This window comes from Drosophila suzukii, chromosome 3 (assembly GCF_043229965.1).
Source record: "Drosophila suzukii chromosome 3, CBGP_Dsuzu_IsoJpt1.0, whole genome shotgun sequence".
NCBI lineage: Eukaryota > Metazoa > Arthropoda > Insecta > Diptera > Drosophilidae > Drosophila > Drosophila suzukii.
Window position 1 is genome coordinate 50,687,001 of NC_092082.1, and position 21,407 is coordinate 50,708,407.

Consider the following 21,407-nt stretch of genomic DNA (forward strand, 5'->3'; position numbering starts at 1 on the left):
CTTTTTAGAACAGTGAGATGCACTGCTTACTGCATCGTGTGTTCGAACAAGAAAACAGAGGTCGTGTTAAAAATAATGTAATACCTTAAAAGCAAGCAAGGAAGAACACTATAGTCGAGTGTCGCGACTATCAGATACCCCTTACTCAGCTAAAGAGAGCAAAGGATGTCGAGGGAAGAATGGATTTAAGCTTAAAGAGTACACCGCAGTGCCAGACTCGATCAAATGTTTGCTTGATATCTAAAAATACTCCCCAACAATACTTTTTCGTCTCAAAGGCTTCAAGGATTTAGTTGACCAACCGGTGCATTTGCTCAGCAGCGTTATGCAGACTCCTGAAGATTCGGAATTGTGTCCTGGAATAGATGAACAGCCTTTTAAGTAAGATTCGCTTAAAAATCTGAAAGAAGGTGTGTAATAGACTTATGGGCCGAAAAGAATCTGCACAGCGGGGAGAGACGCCTTTCTTGGGGATCATAATGTATGTATAATGTATCGAGATGTATCGGTCTCTGTTGTACACGGACGTGTTTTATTTTGCTCCCTCCCGGTTGAGGCCTCCGTTTGAACGCAAATTAGTTATTTGTGTTAAAACCATTATCTTTATTATTATTGGATAATAGTTAACGACGCGGGTGCTTTGTGCACTGTTGTTGTTTCTTATTTACGTTGTTGTTTTGACGCTCTCCAGCACCGTTCGCTCTGCTACATTCTCCCAACTTCAGTCACCAGCTCTCATTTTTGAGCTAACGGGTCTTTGCTGAATTGGTCTTATCGCTCTCTTTTCTTATCTTTCCCCTGCGTTGAAAGTTGGCAATAGACTTATGGGCCGAAGAAATCTGCACAGCGGGGAGAGACGCCTTTCTTGGGGATCATAATGTATGTAAAATGTATCGAGATGTATCGGTCTCTGTTGTACACGGACGTGTTTTATATTTGCTCCCACATTTATTCGCCTATTGTCTAAATTACCGATCTTATATATTCCCAAAGTTTACATTTTCAACTCGGTTGACGCCGCCGTTTGAATGCAAAGTAGTTATTTGTGTTAAAACCATTATCTTTATTATAACATTAGATAATAACAAACGACGAGGGTGCTTTGTGCATTGTTATTGTTATACCCGTTACTCGTAGAGTTAAAGGGTATACTAGATTCGTCGGAAAGTATGTAACAGGCAGAAGGAAGCGTTTCCGACCCCATAAAGTATATATATTCTTGATCAGGATCACTAGCCGAGTCGATCTAGCTGAGATCTCGGAAACTGAGCTTCTTACGCAGCGCAGAAATGTGCCACGTCCCGTTTTACGCCCACAAACCGACCAAAACTGTGGCTCCTACAATTTTGATGCTAGAATAAAAATTTTAACTGAAATGTATTGGTCTCGTCAATACCTATCGATTGATTTGAATTTGCCACGCCCACTCTAACGCCCATAACGCTTAAATCTGTCTACCGCCGGTAGGTGGCGTATTTTAATCTCACTTTGCTGCTTGCATATCTCCATTTCCCTTTGGTCCCTTTAGCTGAGTAACGGGTATCTGATAGTCGAGGTACTGGACTATAGCGTTCTTCCTTGTTTCTTATTAACATTGTTGTTATGACGCACTCTCACACCGTTCGCTCTGCTACATTCTCCCCACTTCAGTCACCGGCTCTCATTTTCGAGCTAACGGGTCTTTGCTGAATTGGTCTTATCGCTCTCTTTTCTTATCTTTCCTCTGCGTTTTGCAAAGCCACGCAGCTGTTTATTGGCACTCACCTAAAGCTTAGTATGAACTTTTTCTACATTCTACACTTAATTTACTTAAACGTGTACAATGTGCAGACTTTGGCATAGTGCTGCCCAAATTGCTGATCGCACTAGATCTAATGCTAACGTAGACTGGACGTGCCCTACATGTCTACATATCAAAATTGATATTAGAGCATTTATGAGGCAAACGGAACTGGAGTTTCAGGCACTACGTGCTGGATTTACGGACTTATTAAGTCGATTTAATGTCTGCGACTTCAACTTTAAAGGTCGGATTCTTCTAAGTCAATCTTCATTAAATATAAATTGTAGTCCTACACTGCCTAATGCCTCTTTACATGTTCCAGATCTCTCGACCAACCTCTCTCTTCCCAGCCCCACTGCAAGCTATGTGTCGTGCGAAGAGAATGATCCCAATGGGATCGAGTCAATAACGAATGACGCCACGATGCAATCGCTACCAGATTCGGGGACTGTAGTTTCACCTGAGTCCTTAAGGCCTACTACCGTTCACCGGTTGTTGCCACATCGGGGGCTCTGCCGCACCTTGTTCTGCCTCTAGCTAATACCCTTGCACCTCCTCCTGTCCCACTAACTAGCATGATCCCTCGGAAAAACACCCATAGCCATGCTCTCTCTTCTCCGGTACCACTCACTGTCATGGTAATCCATTTTTGTGTCTAGGTTGAATGCAGTACTAACAGTAAATGACGTGATCCAATTAAAATGGTATTGACATCACCAAATTTAATTTTAAACAGATAAGAGATAACTTACAACATTCGCGTGATTTCACTGCTCCGGATAATATGAAAGAATATGGTTCGGCTTTAGTCGATAAATTTGGTCTTTAACTTCTTCCGCATTATTAGGCAGAATTTGAGAAGCAGGACCAGCGGGAACATCATCAGAAGCTTCTGTACCGGCAGTCTCTTTATCTGTGACCAATTCAAAAGCTTAAACCTTCTTCCAAAGAATCAGCGAATTTCTTTGCTATTTCATCAAGTTTGCCTAAGTACCGTCCGATCGAAGAAAAGGAAACTTCGCTTAAGACCGCGAGTGCATCTCCACAGCTCAAAGCCTCGATCAGCATCCGGATCAATATCATTAAGATTACGGAGGAAAACGTCCGATAAATAATGACTAAGCCTTTTTATATATAGCTAGGTCTTCTAGATGACGCGTACGCCTTCAGCGCCGCCGTAGTGATCTCTTCTGCTTAACCAGAGTCGTTATTCCAGAATTTAAATGGTCATTATTTAGCTGTAGGACAGCAGAGTGATTACCGTTAGCAGTGGATGCGTCAGCGACAGACTGAATCTTAGAGGCAGGTCGTTAGCAGCAGCATCAATATCTAGAGGACAACTCAGATCATCAGATTCATCATTCTCAAAGAGGATTGAAAGATGATTTAAACGACCAATGTAAGCCCCACGAGACAGCAGCCTTGGTGTTGTAAGTGGGGCTGAAGCAGTAGCGCATAAAAGTATTTCAATCGGAATGTGAAAGTTGGCCGAAATACCCTTATAAATAGCAATCAATTGCCGTTGGAATTCTTTTTGCATCAAAAGGAAAGTGCTCTGGTCCTCCTGTAGTTAAGACTTGCAGACTTGAAAACGCAAAATGATCTAAAAGCTGAACACCTCTCAATAAAGAGCGACTACAAATCCAAACTGGATTGTTTGAAAATTCGTTAAAAAGTAGTCCAAAAGCTTGAGCAGACCATGAAAATGTTGTGGCAATCGAAGCAATCACGATGTATACCAAGTCCGTGCCTAAGGAAATTGCTGCAGCTTGACATTTTACAGTTGTACTGTAGGGGGAGTATGTAAGTGAGAGTGGACAAAAATAGAAGCACCTCCTCGAATACGGTCAGAGGGATGATTGGCCATCAATATATCACATCCAAAATGTCATGTCGTTTCGTCAATTGAATTAGCTGTAACATAATGCTCTTACTCGGGACTTTTGCCAGTTATACCATTGGCGTTAATTAGACTTGTCTACTGATCTTGACGCATCAGAAGGCGAACGCCAAATAACTGGTTCATAAGAAGCTCCTTCATTTTCATCATCATTTACATTATCTGGTCAATACGGGAGATAAGTGGTTTTAAGCCAGCACTAGACGGAGGAGCATCAGGTGCGCGTTGGATCAAATTGGAATTGCTAAATCCAGAAGACGAGGTGGGTATAACCTGGCTCCAAGTACTCTGAGCAGGAAGAGGGGTAGGCACAAATTTAACTGGTGGTTGTTTTTTGGTTGTTTTAGACTTGCGCAGAGAAGTTGCTTCTATTCTGTACATTTACGGTAGCCTGCACTGCGGTTGGAAACGCAAATAATTCGGGGCAAACAGGGTTTCGAGATTCAAGATCACCAACCACATTTAGCGCATTTTGGAGGAAAGAAAAAGTATTTTTTTTGTGTCCAATATCCGGGCTATTATTATATTAACAACTTCATCTTGTCGTTTAGGAGGGACTATAATATACCAACCACTTGATGTAGTAGACTTTAACATCATTTGGCAACACCTCTAGCTCAACAAAGAAAATATTGCGTCTGTTCTTAATAGGGGGGTTTTATACATTGCGGACAAAATGACCAGCGGTGCCTAAGTCAGCCTTAATATCTTCAGGATCCGTAGATGAATTAACTGACAGATTGATAGCTTTTTAATTGCCATAGTAGACTAAAAAAAAAACAATTTTCTCCGAATTTCGCACACTACAATTAAAATTAAAATAGAAAGTTTCCTATATTGATAATAATAATACCGAGGCCACAGAAAATTTTTCAGAAATCAAGCCCAACATACATGAACACAAAAATATATCATATTGGCAAGGCAAAAAAAATTCGCCAAGCGCATTCCTAGAGGCAGTGACTATTTAATGCACCAAATACAGCGACATAATTGGATTAGGTTCCGATCCGACAAGTACAAACCATTTTTATAAGCAACAACTAAGATTAAAGGATAGTCAGCCATCTTATAAAAAAAACAAGGGAGAACGCTATAGTCGAGTACCTCGACTATCAGATAACCGTTACTCAGCTAAATGGAGATATGCAAGCAGCAAAGCGAGATTAAAATGCGCCACCTACCGGCGGTATACAGATTTAAGCGTTATGGGCGTTAGAGTGGGCGTGTCAAATTTTTGTTTGGATCAATCGATAGGTATTGACGAGACCAATACATTTCAGTTAAAATTTTTTATCTAGCATGAAAATTGTGGGCGTCACAGGGTTTTGCGGTTTGTGGGCGTTAAAGTGGGCGTGGCAAACTTTTTTTTGGGTCAATCGATAGGTATTGATGAGAACATTACATTTCAGTTAAAATTTTTTATCTAGCATCAAAACTGTAGGAGCCACAGTTTTGGGCGGTTTGTAAGCGTTAGAGTGGGCGTGGCAGTCTACTGAAACAAACTTTCGCTGCGTAGGAAGCTCAGGAATCTGCACGCCAAATCTCAATAGCCTAGCTCCCATAGTTTCCGAGATCTCAGCGTTCATCCAGACAGACGGACAGACGGACAGACGGACATGGCTAGATCGACTCGGCTAGTGATCCTGATCAAGAACATATATACTTTATGGGGTCGGAAACGCTTCCTTCTGCCTGTTACATACTTTCCGACGAATCTAGTATACCCTTTTACTCTACGAGTAACGGGTATAACAAGGGAGAACGCTATAGTCGAGTACCTCGACTATCAGATATCCGTTACTCAGCTAAATGGAGATATGCAAGCAGCAAAGCGAGATTAAAATGCGCCACCTACCGGCGGTATACAGATTTAAGCGTTATGGGCGTTAGAGTGGGCGTGGCAAATTTTTGTTTGGATCAATCCATAGGTATTGACGAGACCAATACATTTCAGTTAAAATTTTTTATCTAGCATGAAAATTGTGGGCGTCACAGGGTTTTCCGGTTTGTGGGCGTTAAAGTGGGCGTGGCAAACTTTTTTTTGGGTCAATTGATAGGTATTGATGAGAACATTACATTTCAGTTAAAATTTTTTATCTAGCATCAAAACTGTAGGAGCCAGAGTTTTGGGCGGTTTGTGGGCGTTAGAGTGGGCGTGGCAGTCTACTGAAACAAACTTGCGCTGCGTAGGAAGCTCAGGAATCTGCACGCCAAATCTCAATAGCCTAGCTCCCATAGTTTCCGAGATCTCAGCGTTCATCCGGACAGACGGACAGACGGACAGACGGAACAATGTAAGCCTGCTGTGTTGTTGGTTGCCAATTTGTTGGCAAAATCACTTCTCGGCAGCCAATTGTTAGTTGCTGGTTATGTGAGAGCATTGGGCACGCTAAATGTGCAGACTTTGGCATAGTGCTGCCCAAATTGCTGATCGCACTAGATCTAATGCTAACCTAGACTGGACGTGCCCTACATGTCTACATATCAAAATTGATATTAGAGCATTTATGAGGCAAACGGAACTGGAGTTTCAGGCACTACGTGCTGGATTTACGGACTTATTAAGTCGATTTAATGTCTGCGACTTCAACTTTAAAGGTCGGATTTTTCTAAGTCAATCTTCATTAAATATAAATTGTAGTCCTACACTGCCTAATGTCTCTTTACATGTTCCAGATCTCTCGACCAACCTCTCTCTTCCCAGCCCCACTGCAAGCTATGTGTCGTGCGAAGAGAATGATCCCAATGGGATCGAGTCAATAACGAATGACGCCACGATGCAATCGCTACCAGATTCGGGGACTGTAGTTTCACCTGAGTCCTTAAGGCCTACTACCGTTCACCGGTTGTTGCCACATCGGGGGCTCTGCCGCACCTTGTTCTGCCTCTAGCTAATACCCTTGCACCTCCTCCTGTCCCACTAACTAGCATGATCCCTCGGAAAAACACCCATAGCCATGCTCTCTCTTCTCCGGTACCACTCACTGTCATGGTAGTCCATTTTTGTGTCTAGGTTGAATGCAGTACTAACAGTAAATGACGTGATCCAATTAAAATGGTATTGACATCACCAAATTTAATTTTAAACAGATAAGAGATAACTTACAACATTCGCGTGATTTCACTGCTCCGGATAATATGAAAGAATATGGTTCGGCTTTAGTCGATAAATTTGGTCTTTAACTTCTTCCGCATTATTAGGCAGAATTTGAGAAGCAGGACCAGCGGGAACATCATCAGAAGCTTCTGTACCGGCAGTCTCTTTATCTGTGACCAATTCAAAAGCTTAAACCTTCTTCCAAAGAATCAGCGAATTTCTTTGCTATTTCATCAAGTTTGCCTAAGTACCGTCCGATCGAAGAAAAGGAAACTTCGCTTAAGACCGCGAGTGCATCTCCACAGCTCAAAGCCTCGATCAGCATCCGGATCAATATCATTAAGATTACGGAGGAAAACGTCCGATAAATAATGACTAAGCCTTTTTATATATAGCTAGGTCTTCTAGATGACGCGTACGCCTTCAGCGCCGCCGTAGTGATCTCTTCTGCTTAACCAGAGTCGTTATTCCAGAATTTAAATGGTCATTATTTAGCTGTAGGACAGCAGAGTGATTACCGTTAGCAGTGGATGCGTCAGCGACAGACTGAATCTTAGAGGCAGGTCGTTAGCAGCAGCATCAATATCTAGAGGACAACTCAGATCATCAGATTCATCATTCTCAAAGAGGATTGAAAGATGATTTAAACGACCAATGTAAGCCCCACGAGACAGCAGCCTTGGTGTTGTAAGTGGGGCTGAAGCAGTAGCGCATAAAAGTATTTCAATCGGAATGTGAAAGTTGGCCGAAATACCCTTATAAATAGCAATCAATTGCCGTTGGAATTCTTTTTGCATCAAAAGGAAAGTGCTCTGGTCCTCCTGTAGTTAAGACTTGCAGACTTCAAAACGCAAAATGATCTAAAAGCTGAACACCTCTCAATAAAGAGCGACTACAAATCCAAACTGGATTGTTTGAAAATTCGTTAAAAAGTAGTCCAAAAGCTTGAGCAGACCATGAAAATGTTGTGGCAATCGAAGCAATCACGATGTATACCAAGTCCGTGTAGGTACAAATTTAACTGGTGGTTGTTTTTTGGTTGTTTTAGACTTGCGCAGAGAAGTTGCTTCTATTCTGTACATTTACGGTAGCCTGCACTGCGGTTGGAAACGCAAATAATTCGGGGCAAACAAGGTTTCGAGATTCAAGATCACCAACCACATTTAGCGCATTTTGGAGGAAAGAAAAAGTATTTTTTTTGTGTCCAATATCCGGGCTATTATTATATTAACAACTTCATCTTGTCGTTTAGGAGGGACTATAATATACCAAGACCTTGATGTAGTAGACTTTAACATCATTTGGCAACACCTCTAGCTCAACAAAGAAAATATTGCGTCTGTTCTTAATAGGGAGGTTTTATACATTGCGGACAAAATGACCAGCGGTGCCTAAGTTAGCCTTAATATCTTCAGGATCCGTAGATGAATTAACTGACAGATTGATAGCTTTTTAATTGCCATAGTAGACTAAAAAAAAACAATTTTCTCCGAATTTCGCACATTACAATTAAAATTAAAATAGAAAGTTTCATATATTGATAATAATAATACCGAGGCCACAGAAAATTTTTCAGAAATCAAGCCCAACATACATGAACACAAAAATATATCATATTGGCAAGGCAAAAAAAATTCGCCAAGCGCATTCCTAGAGGCAGTGACTATTTAATGCACCAAATACAGCGACATAATTGGATTAGGTTCCGATCCGACAAGTACAAACCATTTTTATAAGCAACAACTAAGATTAAAGGATAGTCAGCCATCTTATAAAAAAAACAAGGGAGAACGCTATAGTCGAGTACCTCGACTATCAGATATCCGTTACTCAGCTAAATGGAGATATGCAAGCAGCAAAGCGAGATTAAAATGCGCCACCTACCGGCGGTATACAGATTTAAGCGTTATGGGCGTTAGAGTGGGCGTGGCAAATTTTTGTTTGGATCAATCCATAGGTATTGACGAGACCAATACATTTCAGTTAAAATTTTTTATCTAGCATGAAAATTGTGGGCGTCACAGGGTTTTGCGGTTTGTGGGCGTTAAAGTGGGCGTGGCAAACTTTTTTTTGGGTCAATCGATAGGTATTGATGAGAACATTACATTTCAGTTAAAATTTTTTATCTAGCATCAAAACTGTAGGAGCCACAGTTTTGGGCGGTTTGTGGGCGTTAGAGTGGGCGTGGCAGTCTACTGAAACAAACTTGCGCTGCGTAGGAAGCTCAGGAATCTGCACGCCAAATCTCAATAGCCTAGCTCCCATAGTTTCCGAGATCTCAGCGTTCATCCGGACAGACGGACAGACGGACATGGCTAGATCGACTCGGCTAGTGATCCTGATCAAGAATATATATACTTTATGGGGTCGGAAACGCTTCCTTCTGCCTGTTACATACTTTCCGACGAATCTAGTATACCCTTTTACTCTACGAGTAACGGGTATAACAAGGAAGAACGCTATAAACGACTACCTCGACTATCAGATACCAGTAACTCAGCTAAAGGGACCAAAGGGAAATGAAGATATGCAAGCAGCAAAGCGAGATTGAAATGCACCACCTACCCATCTCAATATATGGTTAAGTGGGCGGTAGGCAGATTTAGCGTTATGGGCGTTAGAGTGGGCGTGGCAAACGTTTTTTTGAATCAATCGATAGGTATTGACGAGACCAATACATTTCAGTTAACATTTTTTATCTAGCATGCTAATTGTGGGCGCCACAGGCTTGGGCGGTTTGTGGGCGTTAGAGTGGGCGTGGCATATTCGCGTAACAAACTTGCGCTGCGTACAAGGCTACGGAATCTAAATCTAAGGTCCTATTTCTCCATCTTTGATAGTCAATCGATAGGTATTGACAAGAACAATACATTTCAGTTAAAATTTTTATTCTAACATCAAAACTGTAGGAGCCACAGTTTTTGGCGGTTTTGGCGTTAGAATGGACGTGGCACTCTGCTGAAACAAACTTACGCTGCGTAAGAAGCTCAGGAATCTGCATGCCAAATCTCAATAGCCTAGATCTTATAGTTTCCGAGATCTCAGTGTTCATCCGGACGGACATACAGACGGACAAACGGACAGACGGACATGGCTAGATCGACTTGGCTAGTGAACCCGATCAAGAATACATATACTTATGGGGTCCTTCTGCCTGTAACATACTTTACGACGAATCTAGTATACCCTTTTACTCTACGGGTATAATTATCGAACACCACACAGTCAAAAAGCGGATAATAACGAACAAATTTGTAAGCTAGTAAAATAGTTAAGCCATCGGCATTCCAATTACCACAATGCAACACAAAAAATGTAACCGCAGCTTGGATTCAAAATCTGAACGTTCTCATCGAAACGAGTCAGACTGCATTTGTTGTTTCTCTGGCTTAGCTCGCGTTAGGATCTTACAGCTACTCAAAGATTTGGTGTAAAACAAGACTTACAAGGGCAATATCTCTTAAGCCCATTCTAATCGCATCTGGTTGCACAAATGCCAAACTGATCTATGGCAGGTTTTTCACAGTCAGAGCCCAGATGTCCATACTGAGGATTGGAGCATTCTCAACGTGGAAAAGTTAATGAAGTTCAGCCATCCGTTCCTTTTCCTTCCAGCTGAAGAAGCTGGACCACACAGTCCGATTCGGAATAAGGATGCAAAGACCAAGGAGGTCGAGAGTACCAACAAGCTGTTGGTCGACATGGTCATCGGAGACATGACCCCATACACAACGTCAAAAACAAATGCCGAAAGTAGTTCAGATTAACCGTAGGCTAAGTTTGCACGCTTCAACAAATATCGACGTTTTCCTAGCGGAATACGATATCGACATCGGTCTGCTACGGGAGCCATGATCTACACACATTCGTCAGGTAGGCCGAGGGGGTGTTTTATTATAAAAAACAACCTCAATGATTTTCTTTGTTCCAGCCAAATGACGCTAATTTTACTCGAAAGATTCCTCACGACGTGCGAAGTGTTTAGATGGCTACAAAATAAAAGAAAATTTGGAAAATATACGTGTCAAAACAAATTGCGATGTAACTGTTTGCATTGTCCAATTGTTCAATGTCTTGTGTATGTCTCTTTTCGCCGAAAACTAACAAAAGTGTTTTGTGTTCTGCGAAGTTTTAGTTTAGAGTCTACGCGAATCAACGCCAGGATTTTATAAAAATGTAATAACAAAATGATAAAGAAACCAGTGTTATCCCTACTTTTTGCGCGTGTTTGCCCCTTGAAAAAAACACTGTTTAGCTGCATATGAATTCTGTCACTTTGCGTTACTAGACGTTTGGACAAGCCAAAATCGGCAAGAAGCCACATTAGTGGATTTTGTTCTTGATAGCTTAAACGAAGAACCTAATTGATCAGGATGTCAAATTAATTAACATTAAGCTTCAGAAATTTGTTTCTTTTGTCAAGTAACGATTAAGCAAATGTTTTAGATTGATAGACCGATTTAAACAACATTCAGTTTGGCTGTCTTCCAAAATAATAGAGCTTAAGGGCCAGGCCACTATATCAACAACAATTGGTCGGAAGCCTGCAACGTACAGTGATGCGGGACCTCGTTTAAAAAGGAAGATAATTCATAGCCCTTATCACTGCACGCTGCTAGGAATGCAGCAAAGAATTCACAAGTAGAAGAAAGAAGAAGTTTTGAACTTTAAGGCAATTTACCGACACCTATAAACGCTAGTAATGCTCTATCATTTTTAATTGAAAACGGGATAACAAAGGAACAGTTTATAACAGTTTATAAAAAAGTTTCACTTGTGAATCACCTTGTGAATACCGCAGGACATGTCACCTTGCACGAGGGAAGAACAAGTGACACTCCATATAGACAATTGTAAGGGATGTCCTCTTTTTCAGAAGTGAAAATTCAAATGAAAATTTTTTGAAGGCACTCGGGATTTTACTTGTTCCTTATACTCATTTGTAGTATGGCCTTTCACCTGCTGGTGACACATCCCACGTGAAATCACTTGTGAAATTTTAAATACTTCCGTTGAGTTTTCACTAATGAAAATATAGAATTCAAAATACATACATTTTGTTTACTTTTTAATTCATTTTGTTTAGGTTTTCTGTTAAAAAGCCCAATATTGTTTGTAAACACAAACCTGCCTTTTTTATTTTCACTTTTAGAAACGAAAAAAGTAACTCTGCTGCACACAATTTAAAGGACGCTTCCCTTTATATCACTAAAACAGAATGCACCATGTCTTCTCTCACCCCTTTACTTGATTTCTTTTGTTTTCTCTTCGCTGTTGGCGCGTGCCACTGCGCCTATACCCTTTCTGATGTAAAAAATATCCGACTATATAAGTTTTACTTCTTGAGTAAAAACTACAATACGAATTGTTATACCCGTTACTCGTACAGTAAAAGGGTATACTAGATTCGTCGGAAAGTATGTAACAGGCAGAAGGAAGCGTTTCCGACCCCATAAAGTATATATATTCTTGATTAGGATCACTAGCCGAGTCGATCTAGCCATGTCCGTCTGTCCGTATGAACGCAGAGATCTCGGAAACTATAATAGGTAAAATACTGGGATTAAGCAAGCAGATTCCTGAGTTTCCTGCGCAGCGCAAGTTTGTATCAGCAATGCGCCACGCCCACTCTAACGCTCACAAACCGCCCAAGACGCCAGAGTAAAAATTTTAAAAATAAATTGAAATGTTAGTCTCGTCAACACCTATCGATTGATCGAAAAAAAAATTGCCACGCCCACTCTAACGCCCACAAACCGACCAAACCTGTGGCGCCCACAGTTTATATGCTAGATACAAAATATTAAGTGAAATGTTTTGGTCTCGTCAATACCTATCGATTGATCCAAAAAAAGTTTGCCACGCTCACTCTAACTCGCATAATGCTTAAATCTGTCTACCGCCCACATAACCATATATTGAAAACACGGGTAGGTTGCGCATTTCAATCTCGCTTTGCTGCTTGTATATCTCCATTTCCCTTTGGTCCCATTAGCTGAGTAACGGGTATCTGATAGTCGGGGTACTCGACTATAGCGTTCTTCCTTGTTTAAACATGTTAATATCAAAATGTTTTCAATATTTAAATCAATTTTAACGGACTAAATTTCTATAACTTAACTAACAAGTTATATTATAATATTAATGTATAATACGTAAACATAACATTAAAAGTAAATTAAATTTACTTAATTTTACTATAATCAAATAATTTCCTTTTCAAAACAATATTAGTTGTTTTTTATTGATATACTCGTACAATAATGCACATAAAATATTTGGGCATTCACATGGCGCTTCTCCACGAAAATTTTTCCGCCGAAATGTTAGTCGCTAGCCGAACATAACGGAGGGACACAAAAGAAATAACGGACCGGTCGAAAAATCATTAACGTATGTGGGTTCTAGGACAACTAGCATAATCCAATAAATTAACTAATTTTAATGGGCTTAAAATATGGTCATAAAAATGTCACGATCATGTCGATAAAGAGTATACTTAATTGCCCCCATCGCCCCAACATTCCCATGTGACAATATTGATCATGTATCCTTCTCCTCATTATCTGCCATTAATAGTCAAGTGAGAAAGGCGCAAGTGAGAAAGGTCGCACAACCATAGTACCCAAAGGTTGTTATCTTAGAGGAACATATCCGATCATGTTGGGGAAGGTGTGATCACGTCCCCATTTGCCTCATTATCACAGGTGTTGCTGTGCACTTGGGAAAGGTCGCACACCCAAAGTAACAAAAGACGGTTATCTTAGAGGAACATGTCCGATCATGTTGGGGAATAATGGTTCCATTGATTGTAAAACGAGTTTAGAACTCAAAAGGTCCCCAAAAAAGTAAATCTCACAAGTTAATGATTCTCAGATGTGGAATATTTTCAAACACACATTTTTGTTTCCGCCCCAGAACGTTTAACTGGTAAATTGTTTACGATTCTCTCCTTTCCACAAATGGGTCATAAACATGTCATAAAAGGGATTCAAGCAAGAGCTACTCGAACATACGGACCTGTCCATTACCTAACCGCAATAAAAGGGACACATGCATATGATTACCTTAAATCTATAAGTGAAAATTAATTTTAAAATATTTCCTAAGGGTTTGCCTTAGCATATCTTTATTGGCCCGCCAGCTGAATCTAATGCTAGAAGGCAAAGAATTAAACAATCTAAGAGCCCTTAGTAGTGGCTCATTGCGAGCATAAATAGGCCTGACAGCACGGTCCAGGAATGGAACCATGGTACGGTGATTCCTGGCAGGAACATTAAAATTGATGTATCCCAACAGCCAAGGACAATCAATATTTCCTAATAGCAGGTCATTCAGAAAGAGAAGGCCAGCAGTTGCATGGCGATCCTTCAAGGAACAAGTGTGAAGCAGGGAACACTGACTATCGTAGGGCGGTGCCGGTTCAGTAAAATGCAATGATTGCATTGCAAATTTCAAAAACTTTTTCTGCAACCTCTCAATTTTATTGATCTGGACACTTCCCGAGGGATTCCAAATAAAGGAAGCATATTCAACCCTAGAACGGACAAAGCCAGAGTATACAGACAATCTGGAATACGGATCTTTGAATAATAAAGTGTTTCGCTTAACAAACCCGAGCATTGCATAAGCCTTTGGTAATATAAAATTGATCTGCTCATTAAACAGAAATTTGTCATCAAATAATACCCCAGATTAACTATTTCATTCAAAACAGAGGGAGGATAATTATTGATGTGATAAGTGGATGGAATGGTTACAGAACGTTTCGCATAACGAACGATGTGGCATTTGTTAAGGTTTAAAGGCAAACTATTCTTGGAACACCAACTACCGATACTATCTAGGTCAGATTGAAGCAATATCAAATCATTTACGTTATAGAAATAATGCACTTATAGAATGAAACGTAAAGGGCCAAGGGAGCTACCCTGGGGAAGTCCAGATGTCGCTTTATAAGGATGGGATAAGGCACCACCTACTTCAACATGATAGCGTCGGTTATCCAAATACGATGCTATCCAGTTAAGAAAAGAGGAGTGAAAGCCAAGTTTGGAAAGTTTTCCCTTTAGGGCAGAGTGACAAACCTTGTCAAAAGCTTTGGCAAAATCTGTATAAATTGTGTCCATTTGTAAATGATCCTCAAATGCCTTTATACAGTGATTGGTAAAAACAGCCAAGTTGGTCGTCGTAGATCGACCGGTCATGAAGCCATGTTGATTAGGTTCGATGTAAGACCTTATTAAGAAAAGTAATTTTTTTGAAAATTATTCTTTCGAATAAATTAGCTATGGCCTATAGTTAGAAATATCAAATTTACTTCCTCCTTTTTGGACCGGCGTGACTCTAGAAATTTTCCATCCAATTGGGAATCTTTCTTGAGACAAGGAAGGAGAGAACATAATTTGCAGGGGTAGGTAAAGACTGGCAATACAATTCTTAAGGAAGAATGAAGAAATTCCATCACGGTCTAGTCTTGGGGAATCATCAAAATAACTAATTGCTTTAGAAATGTCATCATACGATATGTCCAGGCTTCCAATGTTGCAAATTTCTGCAATTGAATTTAAAGATTCCAGGTCATACCAATCATCGGAAGGTTCCATGTTCGAGGAAAAAAAGGCAGCAAACAAATTGGCGATATCGGTCTCGGTGGAAGCAACAACATCACCATACGACATTGTTTAAGGTATAGACGAATGTGATTTTTTTGAGTTAACAAAGCGCCAAAACGCCTTAGGGTTGGCCTTCAAACTATGCTCAACTTCACAAATGTATTGATTATATCGAAATTTTTTAGGAAACTCTCGTTTGTGCTGCCTATCTCTTTCACCATCGGCCGGGTTATGTGTTTTAGAAAATTTTTTGCAGTATTTGTTCCTAAGGTTTTTGAATTTTTGCAGTCCCTTAGTATACCAAGAAAGCCTGTAGGAACCCAGTACCTTGGAATGGACTATGCTGTCAAGAGTATTTCTAATCGTTGAAAGTAAGGTCTTATAATTAGTTTCAATGCAAGGGTTCGATAGCAAGGCACCCCAATTTAAGGATAGTAGGCAAATCCTTAGGAAACTCATACTTGAAAGATCAAATATATATCTAGGATTAGAATAATTGAACGGCAGTAAGCTGTAAAATTCGATGTTTAAGCACAAGGGCTTGTGATGTACAACCCAATTTGAAATCGTAAATTCAGCCAGAGTTACCTTAGATTGAACAATAGAATTAATGAAGATTAAATCAAAAAGCTTTTGCAAATCATTGAAAATATTATTAATTTGGGTGAGGCCCATACTAAAACAGTCATCAATGACAATTATTTCATGTGAATGATGAACATTTCCGGGCACCATAGCAGATGCTTGTGGGTCCCACGTCCAGAAAACAGAGCTTAGGTTGAAGTCTCCTGCCACACATATGCCATCAGAGTCCTCCAAGCTGGCATGGATGTTAGAGATGTTGTCTAAGTGAGCCTGGTAAAGCCCAGAATCACTGCCAGGTGGAACACAGGAAGCCACAATCGATAACTTTCCGGATGAGCCAGACACCGTCACCTCCAATTGGTCCAGAAGGGAGTCATCATTAAGGAGTCCAATTACAGTGCAACAGAATTTACGGCTAACAGCCACGATGACACCACCTCCTCTCTCGCACTGCATTCTGCCGAAGTCTCTATCTTTACGAAAAACTTGGAAAAATGTAGGATCGAAGAATTCATTCGAACTAAAGTTAGAATTTAGCCAAGTCATATTCAGTTGGAAGTATTCATAAAGACAGACTGCGTTTTAGTTCTCATGCCGGATATATTTTGAAAGTATATTTTCAGGCCATTATTTCCTGAATGATGGCTGTTTGAGTTAACTGCAGACAAGCCCCTAGCAGGTTGCCAGTCAGCGCATATTGTTGAAGAGGAATTCTCGGTGAAGATCACAGTGAAGAGTGTATACGACTACTCATATAAGAGAGCGCTATCCCAAAAGACACGCTGAGCTCATTAGTATCAGAGTCCGAAGAATATGTAGAGAACATACTTTCAATGAGCGGGTTTCAACCTAATGAAGATTAAGAATCCAGCCGATGTTCTTGGTACTTCGGGAGAGAGGCGCAAGATGATGAGAGCGCAACTCCGAGGAGCGCGCCGATATTAGAGCCAGGCGGACGGCGAATGTCGCTCAAAGCGGACAACAAAAGCTCCAGCTTACGTTGTTTATGGTGCAACGGGAGAGAGGCGCAAAATGATGAGAGCGCAACTTCGAGGAGCGCGCCGATATTAGAGCCAGGCGGACGGCGAATGTCGCTCAAAGCGGACAACAAAAGCTCCAGCTGATGTTGTTGATGGTGTAACGGGAGAGAGGCGCAAAATGATGAGAGCGCAACTCCGAGGAGCGCGCCGATATTAGAACCAGGCGGACAGCGAATGTCGCGCAAGGCGGACAACAAAAGCTCCGGCTGATGTTGTTGATGGTGCGTTAGGAGAGAGACAGAAGATGATAAGGACGCAGTGAGAAAGGCAAACAGCTGCCGATCTTGTTGCGAAAACGACTCCGACAAATGAGGAAAGGCTTGCAGAAGATGTCCCGCAAAAGTATAGACGCCAGTGGCGTCGAACACTAGGGGTTTTTTGATGGATGACTTGATGTTGAAGTTTGTCCAGGCTCCGGCAAATTAGATAAGACTCCATCCCCTACCACTATGGCCCGTTCTCTATGAATAAATCTTTTGACCTTAACTGAGTTCGGCCAGAAATCTTTTTGGAAGTCTGAATCGTACAGGTGATCGGGGATACCAAGCTTGAAATTTACAAACTTTAAGGTTGTAACGTCAACATCTTTTTTTTACAAGTTTTACAACAGTGAGAGAACTAGCATCCACATATTTTAAAACAGCATTCGGCTCTGTATCAGTTGCAAACTTTCCGACATGTAAAAATTTCTTGGTCGGCAAAACATGAAGATCTTCGGCATTAGGAGCCACTCCAACAATATGTTTATTGGGCTTGTTGTTGTTCCTTCTCTTCTTATTTCGAACCTGTATGAAATTTCCTCTCTCAATATCCAGAGCATGATTAGAAGGGTCAACGACCGAAGAAGACGTAGCAGCAGCAGCCGCATATGACTGGGGAGCTGCAGCTACGTTGGTAGGGCTCGGTAGACGAGGTTTGGGATTTAAATTTAAATTCTGAGTCAATGCATCATCTTTAGGGGGAAACGCCTCCAAGAATTTATTATGAAGGCCCTGATATAAGCGCTCCAGGGCTTTCAATTTATCATCAAATTCGTCAATTTAAGAGTGCGAATCATTCGCAACCACACAGCTATCACATTGCCACAGAATGTTTGGACTTAATAAAAGTTTGAGCACGTCGTCCGGTAGGGCTACGAAAGAAGTGTGATAGGCGTGACTGCACAAAGAAGAACAGCGAAAAGCATCCAAAGCTCGAAGCTAGGCCAATGTAACATCGGTATTGCACTCGGGACAGTGGGGAAGTAACATAGCGAGAATTTTAAGCACGTCTGAACGCAAAGAAAGCTAGATGACGACTTTTGTAGCATAATAATACATTTATTCATTTATTTTGGTATTGCGAACATGTTTTATTATATTATTTAATCATTTTTTCTAGATTAAAGTATATATACATTATTGAGTGCTTCCTTTTTGTAATCCGAAACTCGATGGCATACACATACGTTCAGAAAATTACTTATTTTAACTGAATACATTATGTCTATCTAAGCCCACAATCTCGTCTTACACTTTTAAATATGCTTACACAATTTATAAAGAAATTTTATATAGGTTTTCATATTTTTCCTTTATTTATGGATGTGTATTCTCAATATTCAACAAATGAAAATTTTTGATTTTTCCCAAAGTCGAAATGACTTTTACCAAACTGTCTCCTATTGGCTACCTAAGTATGATTGTGTGCATAAATTGACAAGATTATTCCTTTCCCACCTGCAGCAAAGTATGTGCGACCTCTTCTAACCAGCACTCTCCTTTATTCTATGATTTTGTGTCTCCTTACCTACTAGAATTACCTTCAACATTATCGCCCCCCCCACTTCCAACACTATAAATGATCGAGGACAATAGTTAGTCTTCCAAAAATAGTCTTGAAGTGGGATACTCTGCTACGTCAAACACAACTTAAAGAAAAGTGAAAAAGTGATCATGAAAAAAAAATTTGTAACTAAAAGAATTAAATAAAATGAATAACCAAAATCAGTATTGTCAATCCTGCAAGTGTTTCTTGCTTAAGAATAAGTGGGCAAACCATGTCCGTTCGGAGCTGCAGAAGCGAAATGCAACTCAACCCCTTGACGGAAGAGTCAACAAAATTTCTGAGGGATTCAAGGGAAGAAACACTGCATTACATGTATGTAAACGATGGATCGGACTTGATCTTATATGAGACTTTCTTGAGTGAAGCTGGATTGTCACTGCTACCTCATCTCAGCATTCTATTAGAAAGTTATACTTCAGCAAAAGTAAACTTTGAACTGTTTGCAGAGTATATACTTTTTAAGGATGAATCTGAAGAAATTGAAATGTAAAGTTTTCAAAGTAAAATGACGATCATGAATAAAGATTCTGATTTAGAATGTATTTTTCATGAACATACCATGGAAATAATTTCTAAAACTCAAGAATTTAAAGAGAGAGACAGTGGATGGTCTCTAATAAAATTGATTGGCTTGGAAATGAATGTGAATCATTATACACCGTTGGCTGGTTCGTCTTTCATACCAATACTTCGTTTCCTTTTGACAAAATAAGCAATAGTTAATGCTTGTAACGAAAATGATCAATATTGTTTTAAATGGGCGTTGATTTCTGCCTTAAAAATTGTTAACAGGCCGCAAAGATGTTTGGCATATAATATTGATATATCGCTGGAGATAATTCGTATAAGTGATGAAATAAAATTTGATTTCACAGGGTTGACTTTCCCCCTTGAAATAAAATGTATAAAAAATTTTTTAAAGGAGAATACTCATATGAGTTTAAACGTATTCGGATATAATGAAGAGACGAGGGAAATAATTGGACCACTTTTTCAATCGGAAGTGGAAAAGCCTCTTCATATCAATGTGATGTTTTTGGAAGAGGGTGGAAATTGAAATTACATGTACATTAAAAATATTTCAAGGTAAATTCTTTTATTCATTTTTATCTCTTTTAAGCAATTAACTAATTTGTATATATTTCTCTATCAAAAACTAGTGACTGCTCAAAGAGGAAATCAGAGGAGGGCGCAATTTTTCTGCAATGTGTGTTTGAATTTTTCCGGAACCCAGGAAGCTGCATTGAAACACAAGACGCTCTGCAATAGGAAGGTTTCAAAGATGCCGCACCCCCAGAATAACACACTGGAATTTACCCAAGTTCAACATCAGCTTCAAGTTCCATTTGTTGCCTACGCGGATTTTGAATGCATTATGGAACCAAACAATTTTGAAGTGAGCCCCAAATTATTTAATATTAATGAATAAGTTTTGTAAGTTCCTTGATAAAAAATTTAACTAAATTAAGTGATGACTACTTACATAAAATAGTTCCTATGAGAATGACTTCGGATGACCAGCAAATATTTAATAATTCATTGAATTGTTCTATTTGTCAGAAAGTTTTAGGGACTGATAGGGTTAGAGATCATTGTCATTTCACAGGTCGCTTAAGAGGTGCAGCCCACTCTAAATGTAACTTGGATTATAAAGTTAACAAATTCATACCAATATTTTTTCAACATTTTTCGAAATACGACTGTCATTTATTTATTCAAGAGTTGGGAAAGATTCCCGGTGAAATTTCCGTAATACCAATAAATAAGGAAAACTATATTTCTGTCTCAAAGAAAATAAAAAGTTTAAGTGGAAATAGTTTTGAAATTCGTTTTCTCGATACATATATATTTATGCCATCAAGTTTAGATACCCTAGCTTCTAATTTAGTTGATGATCAATTGAACACTGTTAAATCGTTTTTCAGTAATGATATAGAATTTGGACTAATGCGTAAGAAGGGTATATTTCCCTATGAATATATAGACTCTGCTAGTAGACTCGGGGAAACTTCCCTCCCACCAAGGGAAGCATTCTATAGTAATTTAACGGAAAGGGAATGCTCTCAGGAAGATTATGATCAAGCTCTTAAAGTTTGGTCGCATTTCTCTTGTTCCACTCTTAAAGATTATTTAGAATTATATTTAAAAACTGATGTATTTCTTTTAACCGACATTTTTGAAAACTTCCGAAAAATTTGTATGCAAAATTAATCACTTGACCCAGCTCAGTATTTTACGACACCAGGTCTATCTTGGGAGGCAATGTTGAAAACTACAAATATTCAACTTGAATTGCTGACAGATATAGATATGTATAGATTTATTCAAAGTAGCATTCGAGGTGGTTTAGTTCAATGTTGTCATAGATATACAAAAGCAAATAGCAAATATTTGTCAGATTATGATTCCTCGAAGGAGTCTTCATTTTTAATGTATGTGGATGCGAATAACTTGTATGGTTGGGCAATGTCACAACCTTTACCATATAAAGATTTTAAGTGGATGTCTACCACAGATATAGACAATTTTGATATTAATAATATTCCAACCGATAGCA

General features: G+C 39.7%; 1 protein-coding gene across 14 annotated transcripts in view; it reads right to left on the reverse strand.

The window, feature by feature from the left end:
- Myo81F (Myosin 81F) overlaps positions 1–21,407 on the reverse strand; it is a 2,624,640-nt gene that overhangs the window by 2,072,027 nt on the left and 531,206 nt on the right. The window contains exon 5 of one of the 14 annotated variants that reach the window (XM_070995768.1): positions 309–356. The exons of the other annotated variants lie outside the window; for them this stretch is intronic. Within the exon in view, the coding sequence (XP_070851869.1) occupies positions 324–356 (33 nt within the window). The 3' untranslated portion in view covers positions 309–323. Of the gene's footprint in view, positions 1–308; positions 357–21,407 lie in introns of those variants that run through there. 14 annotated transcript variants of the gene reach the window in all.